The sequence below is a fragment of the Phallusia mammillata genome, chromosome 6 (genome assembly GCF_965637545.1).
Source record: "Phallusia mammillata chromosome 6, kaPhaMamm4.hap1.1, whole genome shotgun sequence".
NCBI classification, from domain to species: domain Eukaryota; kingdom Metazoa; phylum Chordata; class Ascidiacea; order Phlebobranchia; family Ascidiidae; genus Phallusia; species Phallusia mammillata.
Window position 1 is genome coordinate 8632324 of NC_137257.1, and position 23367 is coordinate 8655690.

General features: G+C 35.7%; 4 protein-coding genes across 4 annotated transcripts; all 4 read left to right on the forward strand.

Moving 5' to 3' along the window:
- The first annotated feature begins 756 nt into the window (after window positions 1-756).
- Window positions 757-1937, forward strand: LOC145233099 (cilia- and flagella-associated protein HOATZ-like). Its single transcript, XM_080097764.1, has 2 exons — window positions 757-941; window positions 1097-1937. The coding sequence occupies exon 2, from the start codon at window positions 1114-1116 to the stop codon at window positions 1522-1524; it is 411 nt and encodes a 136-aa protein (XP_079953890.1). The 5' UTR covers window positions 757-941; window positions 1097-1113; the 3' UTR covers window positions 1525-1937.
- A 2164-nt stretch (window positions 1938-4101) lies between these two features.
- On the forward strand, window positions 4102-4991 carry LOC145231986 (uncharacterized). The gene has a single exon (XM_080096465.1). It carries the CDS (start codon window positions 4196-4198, stop codon window positions 4928-4930), a length of 735 nt encoding a protein of 244 aa, XP_079952591.1. The 5' UTR covers window positions 4102-4195; the 3' UTR covers window positions 4931-4991.
- A 65-nt stretch (window positions 4992-5056) lies between these two features.
- On the forward strand, window positions 5057-6459 carry LOC145231987 (uncharacterized). Its single transcript, XM_080096466.1, has one exon. The coding sequence runs from the start codon at window positions 5590-5592 to the stop codon at window positions 6322-6324; it is 735 nt and encodes a 244-aa protein (XP_079952592.1). The 5' UTR covers window positions 5057-5589; the 3' UTR covers window positions 6325-6459.
- A 3694-nt stretch (window positions 6460-10153) lies between these two features.
- Window positions 10154-21886, forward strand: LOC145231984 (uncharacterized). The gene is made up of 14 exons (XM_080096460.1): window positions 10154-10295; window positions 10387-10537; window positions 10725-10846; window positions 11868-12009; window positions 13197-13263; window positions 13626-14229; window positions 14668-14813; window positions 17036-17178; window positions 17784-17988; window positions 18681-18791; window positions 19257-19407; window positions 20369-20517; window positions 20845-20940; window positions 21629-21886. Exons 1-14 carry the CDS (start codon window positions 10265-10267, stop codon window positions 21797-21799), a joined length of 2289 nt encoding a protein of 762 aa, XP_079952586.1. The 5' UTR covers window positions 10154-10264; the 3' UTR covers window positions 21800-21886.
- Window positions 21887-23367: the final 1481 nt, after the last annotated feature.

Consider the following 23367-nt stretch of genomic DNA (forward strand, 5'->3'; position numbering starts at 1 on the left):
TGAGTTACTTATTTCAAATATGACTTTAGTTACGATAGCATTATTATTACTGACCACCATAGACGAATTAAAACAAAAAACAAGACGTACTGAAACAAAAAAACTTCTCTAATTCAGTTTTCGAACATTAGCTTTTAGCTTACATGCGCAACATTTGGATCAGCGGAAAAACAAGTGAAAACTGAAATAGAAAAGTTTTTGTTTCACATCTGTTTTTTTTTTTTGGTTTAATTCGTAACAGGGGACTTCATTCAATTCCGTAGAGATCAACAACTTTCATTCGAGAGCAGATACAGATTTATTTCGCTGTCTCTCGTTTCTCAATGCAGTGCGTGAAAAAAAAAGAAAAAATATCGACAACGTTCCACATCTGTAGGTTCGAGAAAATAATTTATTGTTTTTCAATCACTGATCTCTATAAACAGTGTTTTCAATGCATTTTCACTTTTTCCCAACATTTTTACGTTTATCATGACATTTAAAATTTAGATCTGTATGGCTTTTTTTAATTAAATTTTTATTTATAAAATGAAGTACGAAATACGGTAGTATAAATTACGCAAATGGTACGAATCTTGTTAGTTGGAAACTATTTTTTCAATGAGAAAATGTTGTTTAGCTAATTTTCGAACAGTTTTTGTAATTATGACTTCCAATGTTTTTCAAAAGATATGCTTTCCTAAAATTAATCATGCGTGACAAATATTACCATGGCGATTATTTGCCACAGTGACTTCAGTCAAGTCTGTTGCCTAACACAGTTTAGGTCTGAGAGTACATAACAAACAAGACGTAGCTTGCGAATTTAAATTGCATTGGCGTTATCAAAGAGTTCCAAAGCAGTACGGAAAGCATAATCGAACGTATTTTGTAAACATTGATTAAATCTGGTTGGCTTAGTTGAATTGTTTTGACTATTTTGTACAGGCCACAAATTACAGGTACGTTGGCAATAATTGCCGCTATATGCACAATTAATTGACAAGTAAAAACTATGATGTTTGTAAAGCTTTTCTCTGTTTAATTTGAGGTATATAACCAGCTATGTAAACACCACAGCAGATAAATAAGTAAAATCTGTTACAACTGAAATTAGATCAGCTGTACACTGCAATGAAGACTGAACACAAGAGCAAAAAGAACGCTAACAATAAGGAAGACTCTCCACCACCTGTGACAATTTTTCATGGTTCAAATTCAGATGACATTGAGCATGCAAAATCGTTTTGGAGATCCCTGACTTTGCACCCACCTCTTGAGTCCCGTCTGGTTTCTGCTGACATTCGACAAAGACTTCGCATTGCACCAGCCCCTGATAAAGCCACTGGCAACAAGAAAACAACCAAAGATGCTGAAGCATTTGAGAGTGCCCTGTTTTTGCACAAAGCACATGAAAAACTAATACAAGATGAACGAGTGCGCTATCGAACTTTATCACAACAGAGGGAGTCTGTGTTGGACTTACTTCACAAGCAACGTGAACAGAGGATACAGAAAGAAATGATTTCAAAGGATTTTAAATGACATTAATTTCATTGTCCATGATCTTTAATTTATTGCATTTCCAAACTAACTGTAAAAAAATAGGTTTACAGTTTTAACATCTTTCATCCAAGTACACCTAAAACATATCCAAAAATGTTTTGCTATGGCCACACTATGAATCCTCAAACTGCTATTTCTTCTGAAAAACGATGATTTTGCACAATATTTCAATCATAGGTTTTGTTGCTGTGTATATTGCCTTAATCTTTTAATTTGTGTATGTTGTCAGGATCTCACAACACAATAAAATAGCAATGCTAAACCATAAAAAAATAGTAGGGCAAAGTGCAGGGTTGTGCAAATCAGCGTGTTAAGTTATTGCGTGACACTCAAACTGCGTAGAATTTGGATTCTGTCGAAGTATGCTAATCCAGCGGTTCTCAAACTGGGCTCCGCGGTCCTTTGTTTAGGGGTCCGTGAAGCAATTTTGTGGGGACCGCGAAAAGGTTGAAGTACTTCTATAATCTTATTTGGCGTCAGTTTGTGCCACTTAATACGTCTAAATCAAAGTAAAATTAAAAAACGACTGTCATTGCTGAACAATAGCCTTTATCACGTAAAAAATGTAATTGTTCGCGCACAATCGTAATGTTTTTTTTTGTCTTGTGTTCGATGTCAAAAACTGTTTTTTGGATCATTGTTATGCGTAATTTTGCATAACTAGCTAAAATCCTACAAATCAACTTTCGTTTTGCTAAAGGACCGCGAGCCCTCCGTAATGGCAAATGGGCCGTTTTGAAAAAATACTGAAAAAGTTTGAGAAACACTGTGCTAATCAGTTACGCGGAAACAAAACGACGGGCCTAAATGTAGCAGACTAATTGACAATCGTTAACCTTCCAGTGTATGGATGACACGTGCATTTTTGTTGTTGAGTTTGAGAGGCGTGCGCTGTTGCACCAGCAACACGTGTTTTACGATCGGCCATCAATAGCGTTTGAACTGAATAACAAGACTTCACATGAAAAACAGCCAAGTTACCGGAACCAGTAATTGCCCGCATGTTGTGAATTTTGTGCCCAATGTGCTAAAAAAGAATAACTTGCCACAATTCCATTGCGCCAGATCTTCAAAGTATCCGGAACTATTGTTGTAAAAACAAACAAAAAACGGGCAAAAATTATAGCCTAATTAACGCCATAGCCACTGTATTCATGTAATCAAAAAAAATGCGCCTGGTTGAGACAAAACTATGAGATTTGGTCAGTTTGTTTAGACGCAACTTACATGAGATTATTTGTATCGTATTATTATCCCAAAAGAATAACTTTGGCAATATTTTTTTAAATACTTGCATGCCAAGTTGTTATAGTTACGTACATAGTGGTGGGTTTCAGCCGGTTCGCACCGGTTCTCTAGAACCGTCTCACGAAATTTTATGAGATCAGCGACGATGAATACATTATTGTTGCAGTTCGCAATGTTCATTTCAGCAAAAAAGTTTAAACCTTGCGATTTGCTTCCACGCCGCAAAAATAAACTCCATCTATACAGTAGACCAGGGGTCGGCAACCTTTTAGGCGACGCGTGCCAATTTACTTGTTATTTCCATGTGTTAATAACCTCGCGTGCCAACGTTTTTCCAAATAATACCGGTTCGTGCCAACAAATAGGCCTATTAATAATAAAGAGAAAATAGCGAGTTTTGTGCATTTAAGGCTGAATTTTAAGACAATTGCATGATAAAAACTATAAACAAGCAGGGTAACAGGTTAAATTGTTACTTTAATATAAACACGCAAATCGGTTGGCGTGCCATGAAAAACCACCTCGCGTGCCAACCCCTGCAGTAGACTAACATCAGAACTCACAGACAAAGTTAACGAAATATCGATAAATGACGTAATTATAGGTGTTCAAAAAATAGCAATTTGCAATTAACAACTTACTTAAAGGTTTGAGGGCGTGGTCGTATGAATAATTTCTGTAATTGTGTTAGCGTATTCTTTTTGCAGTTTTTAATCACGTTTTGCTTGCACCTATATATTCCGTTTTCCTTTTATAATTTTCTATGATTAAACAACGCCTTTCGTGTTTTTAATTCACTAATTATGGAAAAAAGTTATGCATCGAAACCTTACATAAAACAAAACCTTATGTCCAGTTTGTTGTTGCATTATGGGCCACTCTGGTATAATTTAATTTCTAAACAAAACAAATGCGATTCAAAGAAAAAGGTCTCGTGAAAAGTTAGGTTTATACGCATTTAGATACAAAATCACAGTGCGTCCGTTAAAGCAGGGGTCGGCAACCTTTTTTGCACTGCTGACCGTTTTTGAAAGTGAAATTTTATCGCGGACCGGTCTTCAAAAAACCACAAATTTTTAGCAATAAAAACGCTTAAATTAGTTTATCATCCCTGGGATACATTGGCAAAATGCTTCATAGCATTTAACCTGACAAATTATACGGACCGGTAACGAACTCCTCGCGGACCGGTACCGGCGGTTGCCGACCACTGCGTTAAAGGCCTCCATTCAAACACAGAACAGCAAGGATTGTAAACAAACAGCTCGCTTTGCAAACAGCTAGAACTGACCGGTGTGCCTTTTTCACTGTCAGTTGTTTGCTGCTCCGCTGCAAGACTGCTGGAACTGTAGAAAGTTTTTGACCACTTATGGTTACCGGTGTTTGACTACAAAAAGTGAAAATGAATCAGTTGAGAAACGACACAAACGTTAAGGACAGTAGGAAAGAACTGGCTTCCATGTTTGAACCGAGGATTTTAACAGATGCTGATCTGCCACAAGTGTTTGAATTGCTTGATAAGCATTACACCCTGAAAAATCCGTTACGGCAGATCTTTAAAATAACAGAAGATGATGTAGGAGATAGAGACAAGGAAAGGGCCAGAATTAAAATAAAGGACAAAGCTTCATTTGGACTGTTTCGTAAAGACAACAATCAACTAGTCCGAGTAGGTTTTAACACTATACACGACCGCAACTTGGACGGATTAAAACGCAGCGATAGTGAAATTAAAGGACATTCGCCTGGCTATGAAAAGGTCATACGTTTTGCTAAGTTTTTAGAGCACGACATATTTGACCTTTTAAACACAGACCGGTTCATGTTGATGTCAATGGGAGCCTCAGACCCAGCCTATGCACGTTTAGGCTTGTGGGACCTTTATGGATTGACTGAAAAAGTTGAAGACATTGCAAGGCAAACTGGGTGCGAATATATGGTGGGTACATCAGTTTCGCTTTATTCACAGAAGATTGTTGAGAGGTCGCCAGGCTTTCGTATGATCCGTGAAGTAAAATTCGCCGATTATGTTGATCCTTTGACAGGAAAGAAACCTGATTTGGAACTTTCGCCAATTCACACCAATGCCATGGTCTTTTGCAAGCGTTTATCGGATGCAAACAAAAGCAAACTGTAATTACTTTACTTTGAAAAGATGTACGTGTTTACGATTCTTTAATTAAAAAACACGAAATGATTTTGTTCAGTGTTCTTCGATTTAAATTGTGTTGAGTTTAGTTGAGTTCATTTGCTTTGTAAATCAAATGGAAGATAGTCAATAACACTAAAATAATCACAACGCCGAAAATAGCTGCACAACGTTTGAAAGTAGGCTATAGTACAGCGCATAAATAGAATTAAAGGGCAAAATCGGCGGATGCTGGCCAAGCGGGTTGCAGCGCCGCTGTTAAACCTTACGGTACTGCGGTTTTTGGATCGAGGCAGGAGCAAACAACATAGGTAATAGCATAAGTTCAGTGTCGAACCGTTATAAATACAACGTAGGCTAAGTGTCGGTATGTGATAAAAAAATTATTCCTAAAAAGCACGTGCATTGAAATGAATGAATCTTGTCCGAATAGGTGTATCACCGAACCACTGTGTATGCATTAACACTCTTACTCAAACAAAGTGCAACATGAAAACAAGAAGTGGTTCATTCTGCAAACACCCAACACTGGCGATCATGGTTCAGTGACGATTATTGCTGTTTGCTACAAGTCTGACAAGCATTTTTAGGCCATCTGAGCAGGTATTTGTAATACATAGACCGTATAACTTTAAAGGCGTTAGAACATGAGTGAATTGGAAATCAAAAACACTGTCAAGGACAAGAAAGCAGATTTAATTTCCAAGTTTGAACCAAGGCTGCTAACAGATGCTGATCTGCCACAAGTGTACGAGTTGCTTGCCAAGCACTATACCTTAAAAAATCCAGTAAGACAGATCTTCAAAAAAACAGAAACGCAAGTTGGGGAAAGAGATAGGATAAGGGCAAAAATCAAAATAAAGGACAAAGCATCCTTTGGACTGTTTCGCAAGGACAACAATCAGTTGATACGAGTAGGGCTCTACACAATACACGACCGAAACTTTGACGGATTAAAGCGCACTGATGGAGAAATTGAGGGACATGCGCCTGGTTATGAAAACGTTGTACGTTTTTTTCAGTTTTTGGAGCGAGACTTATTCGACCTTTTAAATGCAGACCGTTTCATGATGATGTCGATGGGAACCACAGATCCAGCATATGCACGTTTAGGCTTATGGGAACTTTACGGAATGACTAAAAGAGTTGAAGACATTGCAAGGCAAGCTGGGTGTGAATATATGGTTGGTACAGCAGTTTCGCTTTACTCACAGAAGTTGGTCGAAAAGATGCCAGGATTCACATTGATTCGTGAGGTGAAATACGTCGACTACGTTGATCCTTTGACAGGAAAGAAACCTGATTTAGAACTTTCGCCGATTCACACAAGCGCCAAGATCTATTGCAAGCGTATTTCGGTGGCAAACAAAAGCAAACTATAATTTTCTTCGTAAAGGTTTACTTATATATGTGATTCAAGCGAACAAAAACAAAAAAACGAATTTTGACTTTACTTTAATATGGCACTTGTTCGATAATTATACATAGAAATATACGAATTTGTGTTTACGAGTTTCTGTTTAAGTTTTGGCTGTGTGTGTTGCAGAAGATTTTTAAATAAGTTATTGGTACTAGAGTCATTCTTCACATAACGTGATGTACTTCACGAAATGGATGAATCATGCAGAGTTATATGAAACTGGTTGCTTGTGTTTTCCACCGAAATCTGCAAGCTTAAGTATCGCCTCGATCTATTCGAAGAAAATTAGCTATGGGTTGGTAATCCGTTTAAACAAGTAGAAAAAAGGCCCTGCATCGAACCAGAATAATCATGATTGAAAATAACTGATAACGCGCGTCTGTTAAATTGAGTATTGGTTTGGTTGGTGCTGTATTTGTATACCGTTAGAGGTCAGTACAGTCTACAGTGCCAACGCCATTCTTGGTGCATGTTGTTTAGAACAGTGGTTCTCAACCTTTTAAGTTTGCGGACCGGTAAACTTTCAAAACAAATTTTGCGGACCGGTGGGCTTTCAAAATCAACCCAAAAGGAAATCAGGACAAAAATACGCAAATCAAAAGAAGTATGAGAAATTCAATTTAATGAGAAGTTTGATGCTGTCTGTTTGATATCATATGTTTTTAACGTGGTTGTAATGGAGTTTTTGCAGGAAGAAGAGCGTTGACTTCCACACGATTTCTCTACGTTTAACATCTTGCATTATGCAATTGAGATCTAATATTGTAATATATTTGGCGGACCGGCAGGAAAGTTGACGGGGACCGGCACCGGTCCGCGGACCGGCGGTTGAGCACCACTGGTTTAGAACGTTTCAACCAAAAAATAACTGATATTTCACAAAAAAATTAATTGGGTGTGACTGTGTGGGCTTTCAAGTATTACTAAAAAATATTTTTGGGCTGCGGTATTAGAAGTTTGCCGATCACTGGTTTAAGCAAAGCAGAGTTAATTGTGATCAACTGACTAAAATATTTAACGTAACACTTTTAATTGTTTCCAAACCGCTTATTACCGCGTATATGACGTAACAGTCTGATTATTGTAATTGTTAGAGTCTAACAATTAACAGTTAGTCAATGCTTTGTTAGGTACCCATTGTCTTTTTTTGGCAAACCACAAGGAGATTTAAACTTACAGATTTAAACCATTGGTGACTGAACAAAGAGCCTACCTACGGGAACCGGGCGCCTGGGTGCTTAAGCTGGGTGACCCACGTTCTAGTAAAAGAGGGATTTAGAAACTCATCTCCAATTTCTGAAAATTCTCGACGTTTTGTTCGATTTTGCTCGACAGCGCCGGTGGTAACTAACGATTAATTATGCGTCTTTTCACTAAGGGACGCTGCGGAGATGTTTACCATTGCTAGGAAAGCCAAAGGTGTTAGAAACTAGAATAGCCACACTTACCGGGACAGCGGGACTTAACCATGGGGCATGAGGTCTATCTCATAAGTGAGAATTTCAATCATTACGGAATATAGTTTCTACAGCTTTTAATGAAGGATTAAATATTTTTTTAGTTTTCAACAGTTTAAAATATAATTATTTAGAGTTTTGAACCGTTATTATGTTTTTATTTCTCTCAAGCTCAAAGCAGGGTAACACTAAAAGCAGAAAAACAGAAAAGCGGGAAAAGCAGGAAATCAACACTAAAAGCAGAAAAGAAAGGAAAAGCAGAAAAAAGGGAAATTTGTGTTTTCTAAAACAGGGAAAAAATAATTCCAGAAAAAGAATAAAGTTTCTTGTTTCATAAGATTTTGAAATACGAAAAGCAGAAAAACAGGAAATGTTTCTTTATTTGTTTTTTTGCCATTCTAGCTCGTAAAAACCATTCGAAAGTGTTCTAATAGCATTCTACATTGATGATGTGTCAAAATACAGAAAAGACGGGAAATAAACAAATAAAAAACATTTCTTGTTTTTCAGTATTGGACACAACAGACAACACACAATCGATGTAGAACGCTAATAGATCACATTCAAATGATTTTTGCGAGTTAGAAAGGGGCTCCTCCAAAATACGCAATCTATAAAATGTTGATGGTTAGGGCTTTTAGGGTCTGGGTAAAGGTTTATAATAAAAATAACACTATAATTTAGTTTTAGATTCCCAGTTTGGAATTAATATTCTCATATGTGTTGAGAATGGTACTAAGCACTGTATGGTACCACATGTTAAAACTAAGAAAATTAGATCCAAAAAGTATCTAAATTAAATTATAAAGTTATTTGTATTACCATTCCTCACCTTGACCCTTATAGCCGTAGATTGCGTATTTTAGAGTAGCCCATTAGAAAGGTATAAAAAACAAATAAAGAAACATTTCCTGTTTTTCTGCTTTTCGTATTTCAAAATCTTATGAAACAAGAAATTTTACTCTTTTCCTGTTTTTCTGCAATTATTTTTTCCCTGTTTTAGAAAACACAAATTTCCCTTTTTCTGCTTTTCCTTTCTTTTCTGCTTTTAGTGCTGATTTCCTGCTTTTCCCTCTTTTCTGTTTTTCTGCTTTTAGTGTGACCCCTCAAAGCAAAATGACCGAAAAAGGTTGCAGTCAATTTGTTTTTGATAACAAATTACAATTGTCCTAAACCATTTCAGACTCTAACTGAAACAAAGAGTAACACTGAAAGAAACAAAAGAAGGGGTAATTTCCTACACACAGACAAAACGCCTTTTTTGCATGTCTCACAATGGCAGCTGATAGTTGTTTTTTTTTGCAAAGTAAATGGTATTTGATCATCTGGCACTGGACACGGACAGTAGACACTAGACACGAACAGTAGAAGCAAGGATGGTTTAAATGAAATGAAAAACAGCAAATCTGCTGTCGTCAGAAATGTTGAATTGTTCACTTAATTTGAATTTGAACCAATGCTTTTAACAGATCTGCACCAAGTGTGTGAGTTTCTCGCTAAGCACTACACATTGCAAAATCCATTGCGACAGATCTTTAAAATAACTGAAAATGATGTTCAGGAAAGAGATAAGTAAAGGGCTAGAATCAAAGTGAAGTACAAGACTTCATTTGGGCTGTTTCATAAAGACAACAACCAGTTTGTCCGAATAGGGTTCCACCCAATGCACAACCAAAATTCTGATGGTTTGAAACGCACTGATGGTGAAATTACAGGGCATTCATCTGGTTATGAAAAGATCTTTTAAACACATATCGGTTTATGGTAATGTCACTGATAACAAATGGTCCTGCCTATGCTGGCTTAAGCTTGTGAGAACTTTATGGAATGCAAGAAAAGGCTGAGGTAATAGCAAGAGAAGCTGGATGTGAATATATGGCGTGCACAGCAGTTTCACTTTATTCACAAAAATGGGTTGAAAGGATGCCAGGTTTTTCTGTTGTTGTGAGGTGAAGTATCAGATTATGTTGATCCTTTGACAGGAAAGAAACCAGATTTTGAACTTTCACCAATTCACACCAGTGCCAAGCTTTTTTTACAAGTGTTTGTTTGTTGTCATTTAAGTGTCATTGTTTGGATTTCTACAAATTTTTGTGCCGATTTAAATTTAATAAATAGTTTATCAATTGAAAACTCTTTTCGACCGCTGACTTATTGTCTAAATAACAGAAGTAATTATGGGCCCCCTTCAACAATTAGACACATGTTTTTTTAATGATTCTATTTTCAATCTTGTATTTATTTGTGTGTATCAGTCACAAAATTGTCTAGTACTTAAACTATTAAATTTGTTAAAGTTCATTAAATATGTATATTTATGTATATGTATACATGTATATATTTTATTTATATCCCAGCATAGGTTGTTGTGTACTTGCATAAATTGTAAACTGTTATTGTTTGCTTCTCGTTCAAATGAATTAAGACTGTAAAAACTGCCTAACCATGGGGAACGGCTGCACCTCCTTTAAAGCAGGTAAAACAAATCATAATGTATTCAAATACAAACTATAAAAAACAGTGTGATCAATGAAATGTTTAACCAAACATTTTTTTTAATTTTCTAGTCGAGGTTGTCCAAGCCTCATCACTCCCAACACTGAAAATTGTAATTGTCGGAGAGTCTGCAGTTGGGAAATCAAGTATCGTGGAAAGATACCAAAAAAACCAGTTTTTAAGTAGAGATTATGAACCAACTAAGATTGTGAATATTGTTAGGTAAATACACAAACAATGGTAATTAAATCATTATAAGTCAAACTGTTTATATTTTTTTAACTTTTAAAGTAGAAATTCAGAATCTATATTGCTGATCATGCACCCTATTTGTTAGGGAATATTTTTTTGGGAAAAAAGTTGTAATCATGTTAAACATACTACTATCTTAAACAGTGTTTGTTTGCAGCGTTGTCAAAAAAGTAAACATCCCAGATCAAGGCATAGCAACATTAGAATTGTGGGATACACCTGGTCATGAAGATGTGAACATCAGAAAAACTCACTACCTCAATGCTGATGCAGTTGTTGGTATGTATATTGTTTAATTGTATTTTCCTGTTTTTGAGACATTAATGTTTTGCAGCAAAAGTACATTTAAAAACAATACAGTCAACTCCAATATAGAAGCTATTGCTGCCATGCATAATATCAAGTTTATGCAGCTCATCTGACCAGTCAAAGCATTTTTAATAAACCATTTTCCAGGGTTCCCGCGGGTATGGAAAACCTGGAAAAGTTATGGAATTTAAATTTGTATTTTTAAGGCCTGGAAAAGTTTTGAAATTGGCAAACTTTTGCAAAAGTCCTTGAAAAAGTATGGAATTTGGCGACTGTTTTAACCTAAAAATGCCAGATAGAGATAGGAATTTCAAATCACGTAACATATGAATATTCGTTGCAAGTATGGTAAATTGGCTGCATCTACCAAAGCCTCTTTACTCGTTTTATGAATAGCTCAATTTTTTTCGAATAAGGTTATGGAAATTTGTTTTTTTTTCCTTGAAAAGTTTTGGACAAGTCATGGAATTTGTGAATGAAAATTGTGCGGGAACCCTGATTTTAAAACGTAACATATACAAGATTGTGACATTGGACAGTGGTCCTGAATCTTAACCCCCTTAATATGGACAAAACTTTACAACTGAATTTTACATGCAATATTATTGTGATGTTTGACACTAATATAAAGATTTTTTGAAAACCTAAATTATGTTGTCCGACATATCTGATGTTATTCATTACAGTGATCTCTTAATAAATGCAGATTTTAAATGTGATGCAGGATTTCTTGCATATATTTCATATGAAGTGTGTGATTTTTGGCAGCATCCCCGAAGGCCCATTTAATTTTGAGCGCCTCACATATGAGGCTGCTATATGAGACCCTTTACCTAAAATTATCTTTAAAATGTTTGTTTGCAGACAGCATGTGTTAAAAGTATGACACATTGATTGTGATCCATTAATTTGCTTTTGTCACCAATGTTTTAATGCCTAGTTACTAAACAATGACTGGAAAGATTGAAATTTGTTTTTAAACCTTTATCAGTTGTTGTGGATATTTCTGACCCTGATGCACTGGATGGGGCTCTGGAATGGAAACAAGATTTCTCTGCTAACATTAGACATACTAGACCAACAGATTCACACAACTCAACACCAACAATGGACCAAAAAAATACTGCTCAAAGGTATATATGTGATTTGATATATAACAACATAAAGGTTGATTTGTCTACATCAGGGCTCGGCAACCTTTTAGGCGATACATGCCAATGTACTTGTTATTTCCATCTGTTAATGACCTCACATGCCACTGTTTTCCCTAATAATAGTGGTTTGTGCCAGCAGATATCAATAATAAAGAGAAACCAGAGTGTTTTGTGCATGGTCAACCCCTGGTCTACATTCAGTACAAGTGCATATCTTCTGCTTTGCTAAACTGTATGAGGCTTACATTAGTATTTTAGGCTTAGGGTACTGTTCCATTACCCATATTTGGCATAAGAATTATTTCTAAAAGTGAAGTGCTTTGATCATTCAACACTGATCATCAATATTGCAATGCTGGTTGATGTACGTAAATCAAAGCTGGTTCTAGTCCGAAATTATCCTAAAAAATACTGTAAGTGTATGTTTTCTGTGAAAGCCAGTTGTTTTTACACATCCAATCTTATTCATTATGAGTTTCTATTGCTGTGATAAGATATGGTTTAAATTAATTCGAAAATACAGATAAAAATACAAAAAAGGTGGCAGATAAGCCCTGAAGTTTTGCACCAGGAATTTTAGATCCGTTTAGTTTAGGTTTGTATGAAATTGTTTTCGTTTGTTAATTACTATGTCTTCAACGAAAAACTCTCCATAAGCCATAAATTCCATTTCAATGTGTATTCTAGGTTTGTATGAAATAGTTTAACTTTCTTCACCACTGTTTGTTAATGAGCCAACTTGACATAAGCCATAAATGCAGTTTTGCGTCATTGTGGTAACGGTTGCCAATGACAGTCATGCAACAACTTCAGTTGAACTTGTGAGCTATTACCGTGATAGGCACCAAAATCTTGATCTGAGAACCACAATGACGCACTGACAATGTGTGCTTTGGGTGGCAAAAGTAAACACATGTCAGTAGAAGTCAAATAGTGATAAGTGATTCATTGGGTTCAGGTATTGTCTTCTCGGCGGTCAGGCCCACTTCAATAGAACACATGATTTGCACTTTCACATGCAATGTTATACCAGACTTCTAAATACACATTTCTGGCACCAAATTGTAATGTACACTGTGTTTCAAAGGTTTTTTAGTTTATTAGTTTAAAGTTCCTAAAAGAAATGGAATTTTGTTTCTCAATATATATTATATTTTTGTTTTTAGTCGTGAGCAATACAGGCCGAAACCAGGAAGTGTTCCTGTTCTTTTACTTGGAAACAAGTTTGATGTTGTAAGTGGCAAACATACTTTATTCAATCAGTAGCTTTATCTTTTACAAATTGCACAAAAATGTCAAAAATAATACACAGGGCTGTTTTTGTGGATTTAATTTCGCTTGGTCAAAGAAAACATAGTGACACACTGGCATTAAAACAATCACCAAGCCAGTAATAGCTGTATAACGGTAAAACATTATGGAGCACAAAACAGCGAAGGACACAGTCGGTGGATAAGTTCTGAACATGCTAGGGATACCACTTATTATAAAGCGTTATGTGACTGGGCTCACAAAAAGTGAGGTTGGCGCTATGTCCAGTATAAAAACAAGTGCATTTGGTACATACTTTCGATTGACTTTTTCACTGATTTCAGGCCAAGGAGAACTACTTGCGTGAGCAATACACGACCTATGACATGCTTGCATCACACGTAACCTTTAACCCCGAGGTGAAAACAAACTCTACTCAAGAAACAGAGAACAAAAATATTGTTTCTACATCTACACCAAAAGCTGATGCAGAAAAGCAGGACAATGATGCTGATCAAGGAATTGTGGTTGATGCAAGTGAAGAAGAAGTGAAAAATCCTCCTGAAAAGCAAGAAAACACTTCTGATGAGGACCAAGGGATCGTAGCAGACAAAGAGGACACTCCTAGCGATAAGAGTGCTCCCTCGAACAATGGTGATGTCCCAAATGAAAAACAGGAGGTATCAGAAAATGCAGATGCCACTAGTGCAACTGCTGATGTTAAGGAAAGCAAAGTCGCAAATCCAGTTGTAGAGGAGAAAACTTTAAATCCTGATGAAAAGGAGCCTGATTCCTCTGAAGCAAATGTGAAAACCACTAAAAGCAAGCCTAAGAAGAAGAAAAAGAAAAAGAAATCAGTTGATAGTGGGGTCGTAAATAACTCATCACAGAGCCTTGTTGAACCTTCCCCTAATTCAGTTTCTGAACAAGAGCCTTCTGACAAACCAGGTGAGATTTTCTGGAATAAAACGTCACCACAGGTTTTATTGGCACCACCGTGATTGTAAAATTTACGATTGTGGTTTGGAACGACTGTGAATGTAAATTTCAGGCTTCTGTTTACATTGCATGTAGTACTGATAGTTTAGATCAGTGGTTCTCAAACTCGGTTTACGAGGCCGCATGCGGCTCCCAACAACTTATTTTACGGCTCGCACCAGACCTCAGAAAACCACCAAACATTGCTATTTTAGCTTTCAAAGTCATAATCTTTAGTGATTTTCTCAAGGTTTTGTTTTTTTTGCGGCTCCCTACACACTTAAAACAATACCATTTGGCCCCGACAATAAAAAAGTTTGAGAACCACTGGTTTAGATGATAAAAGACTTGTTCTAATCTGCAGACCCCCAAAAAAATATTTTACACACAATGGTTTTGTTTCTTTAGATGAGGTTGCAGAAGAAAAACCAAAAAAGTTGCAGAAAATATTTCCAAAAGACCTCGTAAAACAGGAGAAAGAACAGGAACCTAAAGCTGAAACTGAAGAGCCCACGAAGCCAGATGATGAAACAAAAAAAGATTCTGATGAAAAGGTAATGAGAATTGTGACAGGTTGTTCAAAATGCAAAACATTATTGGAGGTTTACTTCAAGGCCTAAGTCTTTGAAAATAATTTTACGACATTTCTATTTTGCTGAACTTTTTGTTGGTTGTCTGCCTGTATTTTAATTAATTTCTTTTTTCTATCTACCAAGTAAATGTTCCTCCTAGTAGATCAAGAAGGAGTGCTCCTATTTTTTGTTTCGAATTTACATGTTGGAAAAAAGTTTATCACAAAAAATTATTAATGCGTGTTTGACGTTGGTTGACCGAGCATTTAATCCACAAGCTCATGAAGTCTTAATTCTTTGTTTTAACGGAAAAACATTAAACATTTACGCCAAAAAAACATTATGCCAAAAATACTCTTCATTAAAATTTAATTGATTTTCAAAAATCAATGTTTTTTAAAGATGTGATTCCTAGAATTTTATTAGGTGCAAGTGCGGGCATAACATATTTTTTATTTGCCTCATGAATAACAAAGCATGACACTAAACCAAAGGTGACAGTAATATTTACTGTAATATCCTAAATCTGGTGTCCTTTGTTTGCCTGAAAGTTGAAGCAAGTTTTATGAGCAAGTTTTAAAAGATTTGAGAAAGACTCTTTGTCTTGCGATTGTTCTCGTACAAATATAAGAATCTAATGTTTGCTTAGCAATTCATTTAATTTGACGAATTTGTTGATCTGGCAAAGGACTGGACAATCACTAGAGGGCCTTAAAGATAATGCTTTGTTGCTTTTAGTGCCATTAGGTTTTATTTGTCTTGTTGAGAAAAAGAAATATCGCCAAAAAATATTTGTAATGTCATAAGCATACCCCCTAAATCAGTGGTTCTCAACCTTTTTATTGTCAGGGCCATAAGGTAGTTTTTCAATGTGTAACGAGTCACAAAAAAACGATTTAAAAAAAGAATGCAGTTGAACAGCAAACAACAAGAATCTGAATAGTTTTTTTAACCACATTTCTCTGCAAAAAGCTTTCAGATCTGACAATGCAATAAACAATTAGCTTTGTCCATATAATTATTCTCGGTAATAGATTGATTGGATTGATTAATGATAGTTTTTAAATAAGCTCCATTGATTTTTGTAGGTTTGGTGAGGGCCACAAAATAGGTAGTTGGGAGCTGTGGCTGAGAATCACTGCCCTAAGTCATCATTTTAAAGATTATTTTTCAATACTTTAAACAAAATCCACCGTTTAATGTTTGTCATCCACCGTTTAATGTAATTTACTAATATGTTTCGGTGATTAAAAGTGCTTACAAATTAAAAAAAAAACATTTTCATCATATGATTATACTCATTCACAAAGTACATTTGTAGGAATTGAACTATTGGCAAGATCATAAATAAAAATTTTACATGCTAATCACTATGCAAAGGGGTTGGCCTGAATTTATGAGTTACAATGTGTACACATTATACACTGTGCTACACACGATGAACCCTGGGATGTAAACACAACATACAAATAGCAGTCAGGGTTGCCACTGCTGGAACAAACACACTATTGTTCCAGTAACTACCATTAAACACAAATTTTAAACAGAGACAAGTTCTTGGAACTGTGTAACCCAAAAGCAATGTATCTTGTTACTCAATGTGGGAATGTGGGAATTTAAAATCATATTGTTGTCTTATGTTCACAAACCAATACACCACAAAAGATGGTTTGGTTTTGTGTTAAACATGGCCTAAATATAATTTTCCCTATTTACCCGATCAATTAAAAATGAGCCCCCATTGTTCAGCAGATGTTTTCCAGGCTTTCAGTTTCAAATCAATACTTCATTGTCAAAAAATAAAAATTACACATGTCCTAAATCTGATTTTTTTCAATAGAATGTGGCATAGATGATACACAATACGAGTAGGGTTTTAGCTGAGAAATAATACTTATTGCTGAGTCCCAGAAAGACTCCTGGCATAGGTTCGAATCCCACCGCAGGCTAGATTTTTCTAGCCTACGCCTTGCCATTTGGTGACCAGCTGATTCGGTTAAATGTCTTCGATAGGCCTGGCGTACTATGACTTTTTACTGATATGCGGCCTTTAAAACAAAAATAGTGGCAAATTTTTGAAAATATTTTAGTGGGCAAATTTTTTAAATCAATTTGACAACTGTGTTCTTTAAAAAACATTTGAGGTATTTTGGTGTTAAAGCGTTGTGGTTTTTCATCATCAGTCTGTTTTGTTTGTTTTTCAGGAAAGTGAAACCATTCAGATAGAGGAATCTATAGAGGAATCACCAATGATCAATGAAGGATCGATTATCACCACATTAAGTATCCTACCACCGTGTGTTGACGCGCTGGAGAACTTTGCAGAGGAACATGGATTTATCACTGGGTAAATATTATTTAAGGTTTAGGGTCCTGTTAACATTTTCTAAAATTCATGGAGTAGTATGTGCGTAACTTTGAATTAAGTAAATCCTCAAATGTTTTTGTAGAACTGTGATTCAGCGTCTGATTTTTTAGTTTCTTTATGGATATATATATATATATTCCTTACTACGAAGCTGACTTGTGCAGCATACAAGGCAGGCAACAGTGGTTGTGATTCAACTTTCGACAGGCTCACCACTAAGCCTCAGTTGGTAGAGTGCGAGTCCAGGAAATACTCCTGTCACTGGTTCAAGTCCTGTCGCAGGCTAGATTTTTCTAGCCTGCGTCTTGCCATATAGGAATGCTTGATGACTGACTTATTCATATTATGCTTTATCCATGTATATATTAGTGCTGTTTTATGGATCTTTTTTTTATGGAGGCATTAAAGTTTACAATCTTTTGGTACGTAGTAAAAGTCGCTATCTGTTTGTTTGCAAATATTAAGAAATTTTAAATTTAGAAACAGATAAATGTCAAACCATGTACAAACAGTATTAAATCAATGGAACAGCATGGTTGGTGTGTATTTAACTGATTTAGTCACGAACTTATTTTTGTGCAAAGCATACCAGTATCAGCAAAAGATTCCAAAGGAGGAGTTCATGAGGCTTTACAGTCCTTAGTGCGTCACTTAGTGGCCAAACGGAAACAAAGTGGAACCACCCGTCGGCAGAGAATCGATGAAATGTCACTTAAATCACAGTCAAGTGCTGGCAGACGGGGACATCGTGTGAGGAAAACTAATGGAGATGAATTTGAACCTTTGCAGGTTTGTGCTTTAAAACAGTGTTTCTATACCTTAAACTGATCGCGTACCACCTGTTGACGTTTTCTATTGCTGAGTACCACCTAAACCCTGTTTGTTTGAATAGGTAGACCAAAAGATACTCTTCTTGACCAGGCTAACATAATTCTGAAACCAGTTTAACCTAAAACCAGGGCTGATCACTTGGGTCAGTTAAGTTGCAATTCTTCGTTGAATCGAATATAACAGAGGTTACTCATGTACCAACCTAAAAAGCTCTGGCCTACCACAGGTTAAGAACCACTAATTTGAAGTTTTTTGGTGGATGTATCAATATTAAACACTTGGACATAAACTTCATAAGTAGGTAGATCCAAAACAAAACTGCCAGAGAAATTGTGTACAAGGATTATAGTGGACAACAACACTGATTTTATTATCTTTACAATAAGTAAAAAAAATGTTACAAAGGCCTTGCACTCATGATGACAACAGCTATAGTTGAAACATTTCAGCCTAATCTTTTTACGTGAGCTGTATGAAACTTCTGTTATTTTTAATTGTTTGTGTCAATGTAAAAAAGTTTCCAAAACTTTTATTTTGCTTTATGTGATTTTTTTTGGATGTGGTCACGAAATTTTTGCACAAAAACATTTACTTATAATATGTAACTGCACAATGTTAAAGGTTTCATGTCTTTCCTTTTGTTTGAACAGGAAGTTGGAATCATAGAAATTGATGAAACGCTAAGAAAATGCAATCCAGCCCTTAGACAAGCAGAGGAGCTTACTACAGGATACAGAGAAGCGATACATGACTTCAAACGGGTCAGTGCTACATAAAATTTACATGCTTCAATAAATGCACTCCGTTTTCAAATTATTACCACAAATAAATGTCTGCAAATTTTACACAAAATGACCGCAAGGAGCATAGTGACCCAAATAGATGTTAAACATCACATGGTTTATCATTGAGGTGTTTCCACAAATGTTCAGGCCATCATCAGTGACATGAAGCTTCATCAGTCACACCCATTTAAAAATGCATGAAAAGTCACGAAAAGATTGCTAAAAAAGGTGTGAAGCGGTCACAATTTCAACAATACAGCTTGTCGTTTTTGTGTGTATTTGGGCTGTTGTTAGACTCATGAACAATGAAAATCTTGTACAAAAATTGTGTAACAAAAATGTATTGTATGTTATTTATGGTCACTTGAATGTCAAGCAAATCTACATCACTTTTTCAGTTAAAAATAAACTATAATAACTTAGGATTTCTGCTTTCAACAGGCTTGTTACAAGCAAAACCTTGTGGAAGGAAGCAGTATAAGCATGGAGGAGTGTGTGTCAGCAGTAAAAGAAGCCGTTCAATCACCTCCGAAGACGAGAAACGAAAAAAGTGAAATTCGTGCAGCACTACTAATGCAAGAATACAGACCTAGTGGGTGTAATACGTAATGTTTATCAATAATGGGCTAAAAGCAATTACCATGTTAAGATGAACATAAATTCAATACTGGGACCAGCCCTGAAGCCTCAATCATACTATTTGCTGGATATGCTTGGTGCATGGCTGATTTGGCATTTCACCTTCAATAGGACTGGCATACTATGATTTGCAATTACATTGATTAGATCAGTGGTTCCCAAACTTTTTTCTTTTAAGGCGCATTTTAGAAAAAACAAAAATTATTTGGCGCACTGCGAACATTTGAATAAAATTTTGTTATTTCAGTTTAAAATGGCACAGCAAATTAGCTGACAAAGGCACTAACTATGAGGTCATAAAGCCGCTATACAGGTCACTCTCATAGTTAAATAGCCTAGTTGAACATCTCAGAGACGTGGAGCATGTTGGCCTAGTGGTCTAAGCACCTGGTACGACTACTCTACTTGATTGGTTTTATCTTCAATATGTTTTGCGGCACATCTAATGACATCTCACACTGGTGTGCCGCGGCGCATAGTTTGGGAACCACTGGATTAGATGATGGTCTGCACCATAGCATAACACAAGTTGACTTTATTGCAGACCAAACATCCTTATTAAGTTAACAGCTATCAGCAAAGTTTGCAAGTAATACTAGCTGTATTGTTGGGCCACATAAAAAATTACATTGATCTGTTCAGAAACAAAAAAAAAGAATTGAAGCACTCGCTGACACTTCATTGAAATAGTTGGCTGGCACACTTTATTCAAAAAACCAAACATCTCTGTGGGCTGGACAAACTTTATTTAATGTGCCAAATTTTGTCTAAGCTTTGACATAAATTAGCCAAGCACTTTGCCTGTAAATGGAAAGTTTGTGTCATAAATAATAAACCTACCTACACAAACTAAGCATGGGTGGATAATAAACTCCTAACAGAAGATATTTAACAGTTTTTTGATGTTTGCTCAGACTTCTCATTGGTGGCTGCTGATGAGGACAACTTTATAAATCTAAATGTGGTGGATGGAAATGGAGACTTAGTTGATTTGGAAGATATCCAGGAAACACTTCTCTTCTCGAAAGAAGCTCATGTAGCACTGCAAATTTATCACGAAAAGGTCGGAACTTGAACTAAAGTGTGCAATAAAAAACTACAATCTCTTTCATGTACACAAGACATGGACTTGAAAAATAGCTTTACTAAAAATATAATTGCCAGAGATGTGTGTTTTTGTCGAAATGTTTGCTCAATAAAATGTCTACATTTTATTTCACATTGCTGGCAATTTTGTTTTTAGTAAATCTACTTATGTTATCACCCTTTTTAAGGGATTACTTTAACAAGGATGATTGTGATTATTTGATTTTTGTGTGTGCGTCTGAATTTTTTTTTTAAAGATGACAAAGGTGTGGTAGTAATAGATCAATTTCAACATTTTTTGCAGGTATTTGAATCATGTTCTTCAGTGCTGGAATCCGGTTTTGAGTTGGAACAAGTTCTCTCACAATTTTGTGACCAACTTTCTGCTAAAGAAGAAAAGGTTTGTTCATGTAACATTTTTGACAACTCCAAGAATATTAAACGCAGCAGCTGTACCTGAACAAATCCCCATAATATATCAATTTTTGGCTATTATGTTTTAATTAAGCTTATATTATAGTGATGGGACGAGTACCCGGTACTCGGTATCGAACGATTTCAGTGGTATCGATACTCGTACTCGGTATCGAAATATTTTTTCTCAGTTTTCGATACCAACGTGCGAGTACCGAAGGCCGGTTTACACCATAAGAATACGGGCAACTTTTGGCCAATATTTGCTTCGGACAGCACAAAATTGGAAAAAAGTTCCGCCAGTTTACGTATATCTTTTTCGCTATCATGTGGAGATTACATTTTTCGGCATGTGTGTGTGCCCCCTGACCATGGCAGATAAATTAGCCAATGATATACAACTAAGTACAACACTACACTTAAGTACTCGGTAATCGTACTCGGTATCGAAGGTATATACATGTGGTACTCATACTCGGTATCGTTACTCGCTTCAAAACCTGGTATCGTCCCATCACTATTATATTATGACATTTTTTTCTACAACCCCTTGAGAGTAATAATGGACTTACACATAAATGTAACATGTTCTTATGAATAGAAAAGTTTTTCAATATTATACCCAGATACTAATTAATAAACAAAACCACGGAATAAATGGTGATTTTTTGCAGGCATGGGATATGGCTGTAGCAGCAGGCCAATCTCAATCTACAGTGCGCCGTATTTTGGTTGGTTTAGCTCAAGATCGAGCCCGGCTTCGTGGCACTCTGGAGCAAGTCAAGGACACACGAAGATCGGTCAATGCTATTCGAGCAAGGATTAGAGCAGCACTGTTGTTTTAAAATCCCCATGTTATTGGCATTTGTGGATTTTGTGCCTTTGTTTAGAAATTATAGTAGGATGAAATGTTTGGAGTTCATCAGACAATATTTATTTTTTACTCAAAAACTACTAATACAAACCACAAATAATGACTACAAAAAATGTTTTACAAGGCCCCAGATAGCTATCTTTGGTCATTAAAACAGTGTATTTGGTTTAGAGCAGTGGTTCCCTAATGTACTTTATAGTAGATGCTAAATCATACAAAGATTGTTCAAAACTTGGTCTTTGATTAACTTTACAGGTTATATTCCCAGAACTGAAATGTCTTTTTACAAATCACTTGTAAAAAAATAAAGTAAATTCTTCCCCTGTTTGGAACTACTGGTTTAGGGGATAATTATTTCCTGTCACAAGGCATAAACAAGAAAAAAGTTGACCAAGTTTTGCATTCAAATTAGGGAATTACATTTAACACAGCATTAAATGTACTGTTTTGCATGCAACTTTTAAGACTAGGTGCCATGCATATTTGCTATGTACATACTATAAGCAAAGACAGGTGGTAATAGCAAATTGTCATGAAACCGTTGTCTGAGTATGGTGTGTTTATCTGTGTTGTTACCAACACTTCAACATGTGGTAACTTTACAATCAATATGTCAAGTCTGCTTTCCGAAGTACACACAGACAGGCTTTAATATTTTCCTAGGCTGTTAAAAAAATTAATATCATGTCTAAACAAGGTGCAATTTTATTTTGTTGTTGTAAAATATATATTTAGCTCCTGTTTTTGTATTAATTTTATTTTGCATGACAGAGTTTAAAATCTATTACTGTTAGTGTACATCATATAGATAACTGTTATTTAATATTTTAGTGTTTTTGTGGACAATTTTAAACCACTTTATGAAGTTTATTATTGTTTGTTCATCCTATTTTCAACAGTAGCTGTATTTTTTGTCGTAATTGTATGTGGTTCATCCTAGGTGCCTTCTGTATATGACTTCATCCTATTTTGTTGTAAAGGTTCTTGAAACACTGTTTTTAATTTGTAAGGTTTTTCTTCAAAGAGGTGTCCATTGCAGTAATTCATTAGTCTTCCATATGTGTCATGCTTTATATCAGTTTAAAACTAAAACTGCTGCCATTTTTTATTACTTAAAAACAATTAAACAGGATTTGTAATGGGCTTCTTGCAGTTGATTAACGCCTTTGTCCAAAAATAATCTGAATTAAGTAAATGTAGTTGTGTTTCAAATAAACTTCCACCCTGTCTTGTTAAGTAGTTTTTACATCATGTATTACAATTAAAAGGGTAAAATTGTGTAAATCAATTTGGGCTGTATTTGCGAAATCCTAGTGTTGTTTACAAAGGTTTTGACTTATGCTTTAATTGCGCTATCACTGTATCAGGGGTCCGGAACCTATGGCTCACAAGCCAGATGTAGCTTATTAGATGACTGTACCTGGCTTTTCAGACTATTCTTGACAGGAGTAAAAAATAGGTTGCATTGAATTTCCTAAGTACAACAATGTTCTATATTATAAATGTCTAGGCTCTTACAGAAGTTTATTTTAAAACATG

Excerpts from the sequence above, each read along its gene's own strand:
- LOC145233099 (XM_080097764.1), top strand. The coding sequence starts at position 1,114 with ATGAAGACTGAACACAAGAGCAAAAAGAACGCTAACAATAAGGAAGAC.
- LOC145231986 (XM_080096465.1), top strand. The coding sequence starts at position 4,196 with ATGAATCAGTTGAGAAACGACACAAACGTTAAGGACAGTAGGAAAGAA.
- LOC145231987 (XM_080096466.1), top strand. The coding sequence starts at position 5,590 with ATGAGTGAATTGGAAATCAAAAACACTGTCAAGGACAAGAAAGCAGAT.
- LOC145231984 (XM_080096460.1), top strand. The coding sequence starts at position 10,265 with ATGGGGAACGGCTGCACCTCCTTTAAAGCAG. Across the intron at positions 17,179-17,783 it reads GAACATGGATTTATCACTGG|CATACCAGTATCAGCAAAAG; the intron begins GTAAATATTATT and ends TTTTGTGCAAAG. Across the intron at positions 17,989-18,680 it reads ATGAATTTGAACCTTTGCAG|GAAGTTGGAATCATAGAAAT; the intron begins GTTTGTGCTTTA and ends TTGTTTGAACAG.